The sequence below is a fragment of the Sceloporus occidentalis genome, unplaced genomic scaffold (assembly GCF_023333645.1).
Source record: "Sceloporus occidentalis isolate IW3139 unplaced genomic scaffold, rSceOcc1.0.p SCAF_1, whole genome shotgun sequence".
In the NCBI taxonomy this organism is placed as follows: Eukaryota; Metazoa; Chordata; class Lepidosauria; order Squamata; family Phrynosomatidae; genus Sceloporus; species Sceloporus occidentalis.
In genome coordinates, this window is record NW_028316981.1 from 30,552,020 (window position 1) to 30,565,120 (window position 13,101).

Below are 13,101 nucleotides of genomic sequence, written 5' to 3' on the forward strand. Positions count from 1 at the left end.
AAGATAATGCTGGGTACTGAGTCTTGCTGCTCACTCTGGTAAAACCTAGAGGCCCAGGTCATTGGGCACATTATTCTGTTTAGCTATAAGAGAAGACTTGGTTCACCCTGTAAGAGGTAATACATAATGTGTGCACAAGGCCCTTTCATGCTTCTGACTTGCTTCTTGCCCTGAAATGTTCAACATGGAGTTCGGGCTGAAAAAAAGGGGATAAATGAAGTAGGAGGGGAGATTTCGTGATATGCTTGATCTATCCAAAAGCAATGGAGCAATCTGGTGCAGAAGGTAGTATGGATTTCCCTCTGTCTCATGCAGTAAATATCCTAGGAATCCCACCCACTCCCACAGTTTCTGGAGTTGAGGACATCACTGCTCCCTGAGAAATGCTTAATGGAAAAAAAGGACCAATGAGAGGAGGAGGGCATGTAGGCAGAGTTATAGGTTCTACAGTGCAGTCACTGAGTCTCCACATGTGTAGATGTACTAGTATACCCCACATCTTGGCTCTATCAGCGTTCAGTTAGGAGGGGAGAGAGAGAGAAATTGAAGGGGAGAGAAAGTTCTGTAGTAAAGAGGCAAACTGAAAAATGAAATCCCCCAAAGATGCATTTTGAAATGCCTGGCCAAATAAACAGAATGCCAGAAATAGGAGTGAGACAGCTTTAGGTAACAAAATTGGGTGACCCAAGGGGAGAAAATGTGTTTGCCATTCAGGGAGCTAAGAGAGGCCACCAAACTGCTCCTCAGCATCCATGTGCAAGCAATTCAGAAGAGTATGCCATTATTACTTACCTATGTCCTAAATGCATAATTGAAAATGTACTGCTGCTCATAATTCTTTGCATTAATGTGCTTGTGTCTATGCACCTCAAGGAGGTGGGATTGGGATGCACATGCTATTATAAAGCACAATGCTGTATTTTTTCAATCAATCAGTCAAACTTCTAGTTCAGTCAAAGAAAATTCCTTGTATAATGTGTACAGGCAACAAAAGGGAAACATGAAATGAGTATCTTTCAACTAACCTGCATCATGCCATGTTTTCATTCATATTGAAATGAAAGCCAAGCTTTCCTGGGCAATAATAAAGACAGTGTAAGAGTCCAAGCTATGCAAGCATGTGAAAAAAGATAAGCATATCTAATGTTCTCAAAGCTTATGAATTCTCACAGATATACTCTGTGGCAAATGAGGAAATAAGCTTTCCTAGTAGTGTGGTGCCTAAAAAACTTCCAGTGCCTGTAAGATTGAGGTATTTCAAAACTCTCTCTGACACATGAACAGACAGGTAATATGGAAAAGTGATATACACAACCACTTTGACCTTTCAATGAAATGGACCTAACTGTTCTCTTTACTTCAGGTGTTTGTTTGTAGAGTTGTTTGCCATTTGTCCAGATGGCTAGTCACTTCTTTGTGTATAGTAAAACTCCATGTGAACTGTGTCCCACTATATTATTATTATCATCACATGATGATGATTACTGTTATTATTTATATGTATCATTCATATCTTTTACCTACCAGGTGCCCATGTTGAAGTACAATAAAAACACATGTGGATTAATGTGTTAAGGCACCTGTTTAAGGTGGGTTCCATGCTAGTGCAAAAGTCTGGCTTCAGTAACATGGACATTGCTATGCAGCTATGATTCCACTTTAGCTGCCATGGCAACATCCTATGTAATCCTGAGATATGCAGTTTAGAGAGGGATATTTAGACTTCTCAGCCAGAGAGTTCTAGCACCTAATCAAAGTACAAACCCCAGGATTCCATATGATGTTGCCATGCACATTAAAGTGCAATCATGGTGATATAATTCTGTTGTGTGAAAGGACTCTCTTCTAGTCCTGCAATTCCAAAATCCAATGTATATACAACTAGGAAATTCCCTTTCTCTGGTAACTCTCTAAAGTCCAGGATTGTAACATATTTTGGGATCACTATAACACAGGTGTTGGCAACTCCTGTGTGGGGGCAGGTTTTGTGTCATGACACAGTACCACATGACTGTAAGTTACTTCTGGCTTGTACTGCTTGAGTTTATTTCAGTTTTTTTAACAGGAGGAAGAACTGGGAATATTAAAAAACATATTTGAAAGCATTTTGGAGGTACTGAGGACGATTATAGAGAATCTTTGTTCCTGAAATTTTAAAGAATGGCAAGCCAAGGGGCTTTGGAGGGAGTTGGTGGCCATGTCCAGCTCATAGAGTGCACTCTCCCCACATTTGATCGAATGTATTACTTCAACTTTAAGGCAGAAAAGCTAGAATACTCTAATCCTGCATAATATTGGAATGGAATGGAATGATTGGACGTCTATCCAATAAGTAACTAACCAACAAAATATCAGTCACTATATTGGAGTAGCTGCACAACATTCAATTATTATTTTATGAATATTTTAATTTCATTAACCATCATACCTCAATTCTGGTGCACTTACATAGCAATGAAAACTGCCTTGACAAAACCTTATTCTACATTTGTATTTATTTATAAGAACTTGAAGTTAACTGGAAAAATAATCCAATAAGTAAGCTTCAACTTCTATCTGACCTACAGCTAATTTTGAGGTTTTAGAAGGCATGATTACACATTTTCTATGCCTTTATTTACTGTAAATCTGCAGCTCCAAACCCCACCTTTACAGCCTCTGAAGTCCCTCTCCTGAAGACCAACCAATCTCTCTGAACAACACATTCGCCTTTAAAAAATCATGGCCAACAATATCTCCAAATAGCCCACAAATGAGGTGGCTTACTTTGTTTCTCCCTCTTCAGATACCAACTACTAGAAAAAAGTAGAAAACCAGCTAAACATGTTGCCCTGAAAGGGTGCAACATCACTTCCAAGGCACGTAGACATGTAAGTGCAGCCCATGTGGGTGAACATTTCCCCCTCCCATACAGTTGCTCACTCACATGCTGTAAAAGAATAAGAGCATCTCGCGGGTGTGTGTGTGTGTGTGAAATAACCTTTCTTTTTCTCTTAGAGCAATTCAGTGGTGTGAGGCTATGTGGTCCTAGATTAAAGCAATAACTTTAAAGGGTCAGTAGTTAGCTGTTTACTACACTGCATAATATCTAGTTTTCTATGCAGTTTTCCTACGATGTATCTGTATAACACAGTTATGTCTGTTTCAACTGTATAATAGCCCCATTCCAAGGAATTCTGCCCATTTGATGAGATATTTTAAAAAATCACTCCTTGAAATACAGGGATTGCCATATTGACCATAAAATAAAATCCAGACAATGCAGTGATATGGCAATCAGCAGGTGCAAAGTTTGTCACACTAGATTTCAAAGCTGACTGTCTTCATCGGGCAAACATGTGCAGGGGTGTGTGGCTTAACCTTTCTATCATAAAAGGCCTTCCCTCTATAACATCTTTAGCAGGCAAGATGCAGACCTGTGACTCTAAAAGTGTCAGTTTTCTCCTCCTGCATGATTATTAACTGTCTTTGGGCTTTGAACGTTATCATGATGAATTCTGTGCCTTATCACTGGTCTAATAAAGATATCACCACAATGGGTATTTTGGATTTAAAAGGCACCAAGGTACTTTGAAAAGAGAAGGGCTGAGAATTCAGTCAGTTTGCTTCAATAGTATAGACAGGTACTTTGGGAACTGTAGTTCAGGGAAGTAGACTAGAATTCGCTAGCAGAGAACTCTAAGTGATCAAATTCTAAGTCATCAAAAGTTAATTAGGATGGAGCCATGGCAATTAAAATTGCACAAAATAGATGTAATCATGTGATGCAAATAAATAGCTTCTCCCAGAAAAACTGGAAAGCACAGAGGAATAATGAAAAAGGGACAGGCACTGTGTGGATTACATGTTATTGTTTAAAGAGCTAATAGGTAAAACAATTAGCCTCCTAAAACATGATTATCTTTGATAGACCTCTTATCAAGTATTGCATTTTAGACTCTGAATATTCCCCAATAGGATTCTTTTCTTGGTTTGCTTCAAATAACATTGAGAATCCTCAGGTGTATATAAAAACCAATGGAAAATGTATTTAGAAAAGGTTGGGTGTTTTTTCCCCCAAGCAAATAAATATCTACACATAAGCAATATTTTGAACAAAAACTGTTGCTGTAGTGCCAGCATGTTTTACTTACAAAATTGAGAGATTGGAGCATCTAACTGGGGCACATTTCCTCCTTTAGCATTAAGCTTCTGAACTTGAGTGGGTGGCACAGGTTTGTGGGACTGCCCAGTGGCTCGATACATGGCTTGGACCCACAGGATACGGTCTTGCTCATCATCACTTGCAAAAATCACAGTGTCACCTTCTTTCACTGCATTGAAAAATGCTCTGCCACCTTCCAAACCTGAAGGAAATCAGAAATCAGTCATTAGAAAGGTAGAACATGCAGATGTGTTTGTTACCTACCTGGCATTAATGGCTTTGCAGTCTAAAAGCAAAGGCCGGAGTTCTGCTTGCCCACAAAGCTTTCTTATATCCTCTTGCCCACTGTAATGCCACTATGCCTTTTGAAAGGTCCTCATAAGGGCTGGGGAGTTTTCAGAACAAACTTGATATGGTGCAGCAAATTGAGCCTAAGAAGTGGACTTTGAGATCCTCTCTTACGTAGCCATTTATGACAAAGGCTCTTTGGATCAGATGTATATATGTGTACAGCAAACAAATAAGGCAATCAAAAAGAAAGAACACGATATAACTTTCTTTCCTACCTGGCTGTGGGTCCGTGTAGTCCACAGTGTATCCATCCAGCTGCAACAGCTCTTGAGGTTCAGCTTTTTTTTCTCGGTAACTGCACATAGCAAATGTATATTGGCTAACCTACAGAAAAACATAAAGCTTAAATATCAGCCAATCAATGACAGAAGAGACTTCAACATTTGAAACATTTGCAAATGTTGGTTCATTTATATTTCATTTATTAGCGCAGGCCAGAATACTCTGGGATCAGCCCAGAATATTCTTGCCCCAGAGCTGCCCTGACATCCTCCTGTTACAAGGTGCTCCCCGGCCGTGTCGGGTAGTTGTCTGCATGTGTGTCTTGCTCAGTTGCCAGGTGTGGCAGCTGCCATTAAGCATCACTTGTTCTGAGGTCAGAATAAGGTGTCCAGTGTCAATCATATGGCTTGGCACCTCGCTCTGGCCTCAGAGCAAGTGATGCTCTGAGGCCGCACTAGGTAGAACAGTGAGATGCAGGTGTGAACAGCCACTCTGCCCTGCAATGAAATGCTCTGGATCTTCCAGGAAGATCTGGAGCAAAAGGTAAGATTTTAAAAATACATTACAAAGAGAGGTACACCTGAGTTCTAGTGCTGAATGGGCCGGATGTTGTCCAGAGTCTTCACACCAGAACTGAGGTTTGGTCCATATATCATCAGGATTCCCTACTGAGAGGACAGGGGGAGGGTGTTTTATTTGGCCTGTGCAGACAAGACCTCAGTTAAAATCCTAGAAAGTGAAATCTCCCTGTAAGTATGAGAGGGATTCTAATTTAGTTCTGAGATGCCAAAAAGCATCCTGCAATATGATAGCATTTGGAAAAGATAATGCTAGGATACTACATTAGCTTTTGCTCTAGTGTCTAATACCCCCAGGAATGCTCTTGTAAAAACATCAGTTTTTTAAGTGGTGGTCTTAAAGGCACAGAGATGTAGGGTGTGGGGAGGGGGGATATGGGACTGTTCTGATCAGCTCCAAAAAGGCAAGCAATCTGTGAATAAGATGCAAAAAGAGTCTAAACATTATTCCTTGATTAATGTGTCAGACTTTAAACTACTTAAGCATACATTTAAGATTTAGAATTTAAAGATTTAAAGTATAGAAATGAAACATGTATTTGACAACAAATGCATCATACTAATACAGTTGTTACACAGCCCGAATTAGTTCACTTCCCCTTTGAGTGTGACAAAAGCAGGCTTGCTTTTTTGTATTGAACTGAAGCACCCTAGATAGAGCGGTAAAATAAAGTTTCATCACAAAGGCTATGCTACAAAGTGGTTATGTTTGTCTACCAGGCTTGTAGCACAGTGCTCCACGACAGCCCTATGCACTTAGCTTTAAAGACAGCTATTCTGGCATTATCAGAAATGTTTTAGCATGGCAGGCAGCATGGCATGCCATAACTACATCTGTTAGTAGAATTGGTTGCTGACTCATAACCTGCAGCCTAAGAGCCAAGTGGAGGAGTCCAAAACTTGGTTGAGAAATAACAACCTCAATCCAAGAAATCAGTTTCTTGACCAAGAAGAAGTACTAACTTATTTCCCTTCCCTTGTCCCATCATTTGCATGACATGATGCAAGTAGATTTTTTTAAAATAAAAAACCTCTTATACCAGGACTGAGAAACTGTGATTTAAGTGCTGCTTATAAATCAAGATTGTGCCATCTTAACCATGCCGTCAACCACTAACTTTTGTTTTCTAACGATTTTTTTTAAAAAAAACTAATTTTGTATTACAGCAACAACAAAAAGAAATTTATTTACGGCACACAGCCAGTGATTTTATACTATAAATAAACCCAAAAGGTAGTAGTAGACAAAGTTACATTCCATATTATAGTACATAGCTACAATACATAATTTAAAGACATCAAAAGTGTTTCCTAACCAAAAAGACTTAAATGCCTTTGGAAGTCCAGCACTATCTCCCCCATATAGTCAATAAAATGTAGTAAAACCAATCATTCCCTTGTGTATCCATGACCTAAATTTTTAACGGCTCAATGTAATCTTCCTCTACTCTTTTAGATATGGGTATTAGCTTTCCCTTACCAGTTCTCCCCTCCACACCAAGAATCTATGATAGGTAGATTAACTTCATAGCCCACAGCATCCTATCTCAGGTATACTGTATGAGCTGATACTTATCCACTTTACATCCTTTGCCTAACTAAGGCCCCATACAGAGAGGCCAAAATAAAGCTGCTTTGAGTCACTTTGGAGATCTGCTGTTTAAATGATGCATGCATACTAAGAGTCTGGAAGCTGTGCCAAAGCTGCGCTCCAGTCCTTAGGACTGGATCATGGCTTTGGTGCGGCTTCTGGACTCTTAGTACGCATGCATTATACAAACAGCATACCTACAAAGTGACTCGAAGCAGCTTTATTTTGGCCTGTCTGTATGGGGCCAATGACTGCATCCGCACTGCAGAAATAATCCAGGTTGACATCACTCTAATTGCCATAGCTCAATGCTATGGAATTCTGGGGTTTGTAGTTTGTTGTGGTACCAGGACTCTCTGACAGAGAAGGCTAAATAGCTCACAAAACTACAAATTCCAAATTCTACACTATTGAGCCATGGCAGTTAAATTGTGTCCTAGATTATTTCTACAGTGTGGATGCAGCCTAAGTCCACTAGACTTTCTCCAGGAAGCAAGCTTAAATAGGACCTGGTTGCAAGTAGCAAGGAGCCAAAAAATGGCACCCTCCTTTCATTTTCACTTTCACTAGTTATCTTTTAATACAACTTAAAAAGTACTTTTACAGTGGACTTTTTATTCTCTGAATTGTTTCCAGGGCCTCTTCTTTTTTAAAAAAAAGAAAAGCTATTGTCCAGAAGGAAGAATCCACATGCTTTGAAAATGCTTATCATTCATTCAGATAGTGCCAGAGTGACACACTGTCACAAATAATGTGAGCTGAACAGTTGGTTACCAGTCATATTAAAGCAATCTGAAAACTGCACAGATCTGTACAGTTCTTGTCAGTGGTCCTGTAAATGGCAGCTCTCACTCCTTCGAGTTACCATCTATCTACATGACATGACGCATTCAATGTCAAAATCTTGATGGCAGTCTTTCTATGGGCTGCAGGGGGGGCTTTGACATCGCCTTTAGGTGCCCATCAGGCTGCATCAAGACCCAGCTTGTACTCAACATTTTTTTAAAAAAATCAGGATTGTCTTGGAGAAGGCAGCTAGAAAGCAGAGGATTCTCTTGTGCTCTAGGGTAGGAACAGGGAAATTTACTGTCAAACGATTTCAGAATGACTTTGTTAAGGTTGTGTCACATCCTGGGTTCCTTGCATAATTATATTGGTTTGGACATTTCCTTGACCTCTGGAAGAAACTTTGGCTTCTGATGATTCCTTAAAACTCCTGTATCAATGAATTGTGCTTGTCATTTGGAGAAAAATGGTGGTGGGGGAGGGAGAGATCTCTCATATGGAAGTAGTCTCACTACATAGGAGGGTCTGTATAAAAAGAGCTATAATAGACTTCCCTTCAAACTACTATTTTCTCTGTTACGAGGAAAGCTAAATGTGATTACTGCCCCCCCATATATATTATGAAATGTTATTTTTTTAAAAATGGTTGAAGCTGTAACAGATCTTTCATGCAAGTCAAGATAATTCAATGCCATGCTGCCCTCCAATGGCTTCAAATCAGTATTAGCTATTTGCTTGTAATATTCTCTTTCAAAGTAATGTCTCCCCAAATGTAGACAGCAAAAGGGGGGGGGGGGAGAGACCCTTGACAGAGGATGAATCCACACTGTAGAATTAAAGCAGTTTGATACTACCTTAACTGCCATGACTCTATCCTACAGAATACTGGGACTTCTAATCTGCTGAGGCACCAGAATTCTCTGACATACTAGGCTGAATACCTCACCAAACTACAAATCCCAGAATTCTGTAGGATCAAGTCAGGGCAGGTAAAGGGATGGCAGACTGCTTTAATTCTGCAGTGTGATATATCTAGAGCTAAAAAAGCATTTGGAGGCTGTGCAGACTGCCCCTGAAGGGGTGGCCTGCAACCACCTCCATCTTTGCTCGATCAGGGCCACAGCAACTGCATGCTGCAGCCCTGATCTGGCCTTTCCGGTGAGATGAGATGTGAGGCATCACATCACCATGGGGGCAGAGTCGGGTGTGCGTCCTGAGGAACAAAGTGCAACAAAGGATTCATTTCTGAACAAAGAAATTGATCCTACATGTTTGTGGTCAAACAAGACAAAATGCTGTCAGAATAGTGCTTGCTGCTTCTTAGTTCTTCCACCCTGTCCCTCACCCTTGTAAGTCTCCTTCTTGGCCACCCCAAATAGTTGGCTAATTCCCAGAATGATAATGAGGAGTTGGCTATCACCCCTTGCTCTTTGACCTGGTTCTCTCTCTTTCTTCGTGTAAAATGAATCTGATCCATCCTCCTTACAGGGACGTAGCCAAGGGGGGGGGGTCCGGGGGATTTGGACCCCCCTTCCATTAGATACAATGATCGGTGGCCTATTACAATGGTGGCACTTAGTCTGGACACCCCCCCCCTTCCCAAAATCCTGGCTATGTCTCTGCTCCTTACCAGAGTCAGGAAGCAGCAAATTACAAGTAATATAGTTCTCTGTAACTGGTTGCTGTTCTTTTCTTTTTTGTAGAAGAGCAAACAAGAATATAATAAAGTGACATTTCAAAAGAAGCATTAACAAGAATTAATGAAGTTATTTCACTGTTGTTATGAGCAATCATTTTAGTTACTTTCAAAAACTATCTTTCAGTTGCCATTGTAGAGGTATCTTGACAAGATTTTTAAAAAGAATTATACCTTTGTTTTAGTAATCCCAGTAATGTTGAAAAGCAAAAAGCAGCAAGACCCATAGTATAATACATTATGCAATGAGTAACAGCAATAGCAGCTACTCTTTAAACATTTTTTGAGTAATAGGAACATATAACTTTTTAAAAGTAACATTTCAGGCTGGACCTCATAGCTTCTTCACCCTTCTGGTTCTTACGGACAGCACTCTAAAACGTGCAAAGTGTCATGTACCCATGTGAGAATGAAAGCCTGAGGTCAGAGACTGGCTTGTTTTGCTTGATCCAGAAGCCAAGTCATGGAGCCATAAATTGATTTAAATAAATAAATTAAACACACACACATTTTTGCTCCACCACTACCTTTATACTCAGAATAATGTGTGTGCATGTATGGGTGGCGGGCAGAGAAGTCATTGCCTTCATATAAGTGGTATGTTGCTGCCACCTTCTGGCCAGCCATGGATATTATAATACTTTACTGTCTCAGGCTCCCAGATGCTCAGTCAAAATAATCAGATTGGAATTACCACATGAGAGATGCCAGCAGATATTGCATTTCTGAAGGAGAGTGATTTCTTTATCTAGAATTAACATATCATTTTTCTCTCTCTCATGCAATTGTTTTCTGTAAGAGAATATGTTCTCCAATTCAGCAAATGTGCTCTTAATTTGCCATCTGTTTTGCTCTCATAGTTCCTTTTTGCATATAAAAATAACTTTCATTTCCCACTGAACACCACAATAAACACTGAATTCTGAATTCAAGAATTTCTAGTATATGTAATTGTGCCTGAACCAGTAAAACTATCTGCCTTGTTTGATAACTGTGGACGACAGACATTCGGAAGGGTTACTGCATATGCCAGTTCCATCCCTTAGATGTCAGTGCACATGTCAGGCATGTCCCCTCGCTGACAGACACTCAGCATCAGTCTGAAGCCAGTTTATGCAAATATGGTGATACATACATTCATGAGGAAGAAAATCCTCATCAACCAAAATTTCCATTCCTGCAGAGGAAGTCCTAAGTGTGTACATACAACTCTTTCAGACTGATATTGATCACATGTCCACACGGGATCTGTGACAGAATGCACTCTAAGGGCTAGAAACCAGATCTACTCCATAGATCCCCCATGTGATCTCTAGGTAGTTGCAAAGTACTTCAATCAAGCTCCTGTCTTGTTATGCTTCATCAGTACCCTCTACATTCCAAGTTAATTTCAAGTTGGGGCATATGCCTAGTATGACAATTTCTAATCCAATGAAACATTTGAACAAATTTCTCAAACTGATTCAGATTTATACCCTGCTAATTAGCACTAATTAACCAGCTGTTTCATTTGCATTCTGAATTTTTAATTTCAAATTAAAGCCATTCATAAATTTGCCACTTGGGGAACCAGGGTCCTCTATGAGGACTGTGGACTTGGTAGGACAAATATGTATGTTATAACAATAGCAATAGCAAGTACATTTCTATACCGCTTATCAGTGCACTTAAGCGGTTTACAATGTATAAGCTAATTGCCCCCAACAAGCTGGGTACTCATTTTAGTGACCTATGGAAGGATGCAAGGCTGAGTGGATCTTGGACCCCTGCCTGGAATCGCACTCACAAATTTGTGGCTGAAGTACTGGCATTTAACCACTGCGCCACCAGAGTTGCTTTAATGTTTTATGTTTATCTCAGTTTACTCTTTTGGGCGTATACATGTTTGCCTTTATTTGTTCATGTACCTAAATTCTATCTTGTGTCATACAACTGACATTTCGGAGTGGTTAAATATAGGCAATTGCATCCATATTTTGTCATTGATAAATCCTCTTTGATGACAAGGGTGGAGACACATACTGTATTCTATTGGATTCCTTAAACTGATTCCCTGAAGAATGCTCTGGATGTGGTTACTCTTTCTTTCTTTCTTTCTGGTCTTTCAAAATTACCAGTATCCATTTCACTGGGTAATCCAAGAGTTCTGTTTTAACAGTATGAAAAGAAAAATTGTCTCAAGCCCAGTTATATTTTCACAGCCTTATTCCCAAAGTTCATTACATACTTTTCTGCAGACCTTCAAGTCTCAACACCTTTATTTAGTCAGTTTTTGCCTTCATATAAGTGGTATGTTGCTGCTTAAGTTGCGTTTTTCCTGTAACCTTTTCAGATAATATTTTGATTAGCAAATTGATTAAATGTGGAATAGATGGCTCCATAACTGGTTAGAAAATCATGCTCAAAGATTACCATCAGTGGCTGAGCTTCAAATTTGAATGGAGTGCTAGTCTAGTGCTATTACTCTTCAACGTTTTTATTAATGACTTAGATGACAGGGTGGAAGGAAGCCTTATCAAGTCTGCAGATGACACAAAACCGGAAGGGGTGGCTAACACATTGGAAGAAAGGAACAGAATTTAAAAGGACCTAGATAAACTAGAAAACGTGGGCAAAAATTCTTAAAATGATATTCAATAGATACAAAAGTAAAATTCTACATTTTGGCCACAAAACCAACAGCACGGGCTTAGGCTAGTGCTCAGCAGTACATGTGAAAATGACCGTGAGATTATTGTGAATCATAAATTGAACATGAGCCAACAGTGTGATGTTGCAGCAAAAAAGTCAAATATTATTTTAGCTTGCTTTAATAGAAGCACAATTTCCAAGTTGACAGTCGCAATAGTTCCACTATATTATTCCTCACTGGAATCTGCAGTACTGCATTCAGTTGTGGATGCTTCATTTCAAAAAGGATATAGACAAGTTAGACTAGGTTCAGACAAGGGCAACAAGGATGATAAGAGGTATGGAGAGCGAAACATATGAGGAAACATTGAAGGAGATGAGCATGTTCAGCTTGGTAAAGGGAAGACTGAGGGGTGACATGATTGCAATTTTTAAATACCTGAAGGACTGTCGCAGGGAGGAGGGGGCAGGCCTGTTATCTGCTGCCCCAGAGGTGAGCTCTAGGACTAATGGTTTGAAGTTACAGGAGAGCAGATTTTGATTGAACATTAGAAGGAAGTTGTTGACAGTAAGAGTGGTTCAGCAATGGAACCAATTGCCTAGAGGGGTGATGGGATCTTCTTCTCTGAATATCTTCTGAAAGAGGCTGGATAGCTACCTTCTGGGGATGCTTTAGTTGGAGAGCCTGCATTGAGCAAGGGTTTGGACTTGCTGGCACATGAGGCCCTTTTCAACTCTATGATTCTATGTATTATTTCTCTGTTCCCCTTTTTAACATGTGTGTGTATTCATTTGGACTTTTCTATCAGGATTCTCAACATGGGCTACATTTCCTTTTTTAAAAAAGCAAAATTCAACATGGAATCAAATAATATGAATGCAGCAGATAGGTGGACATATGTTATGAGCTAGAGCAAAGAACAGCAAACTGTTTTTTAAAAGCCGGTCTGAAAAGAACAGTCTTAATTGCCCACTTAAAAGTGACAAGCTCTTGGCTCTGTCATAATCATGGCAGAGATATGGTTGAGTTTAGGGGTAATCTCCCTGCAAAAAGCTTGACAGCGGCCACCAGAGGAATAGATGGTGGGACTGCCAAAACTTT

General features: G+C 39.8%; 1 protein-coding gene across 21 annotated transcripts in view; it reads right to left on the reverse strand.

Moving 5' to 3' along the window:
* The window catches only part of CADPS (calcium dependent secretion activator), a 452,259-nt gene that overhangs the window by 189,216 nt on the left and 249,942 nt on the right, over window positions 1–13,101 (reverse strand). For all 21 annotated transcript variants that reach the window (XM_089518937.1, XM_089518931.1, XM_089518899.1 and 18 more), the window contains exons 10-11: window positions 4,711–4,819; window positions 4,134–4,346 (exon numbers count right to left, since the gene is read on the reverse strand). In XM_089518937.1, coding sequence (XP_089375063.1) covers window positions 4,134–4,346; window positions 4,711–4,819 — 322 coding nt within the window. The remainder of the gene's footprint in view (window positions 1–4,133; window positions 4,347–4,710; window positions 4,820–13,101) is intronic.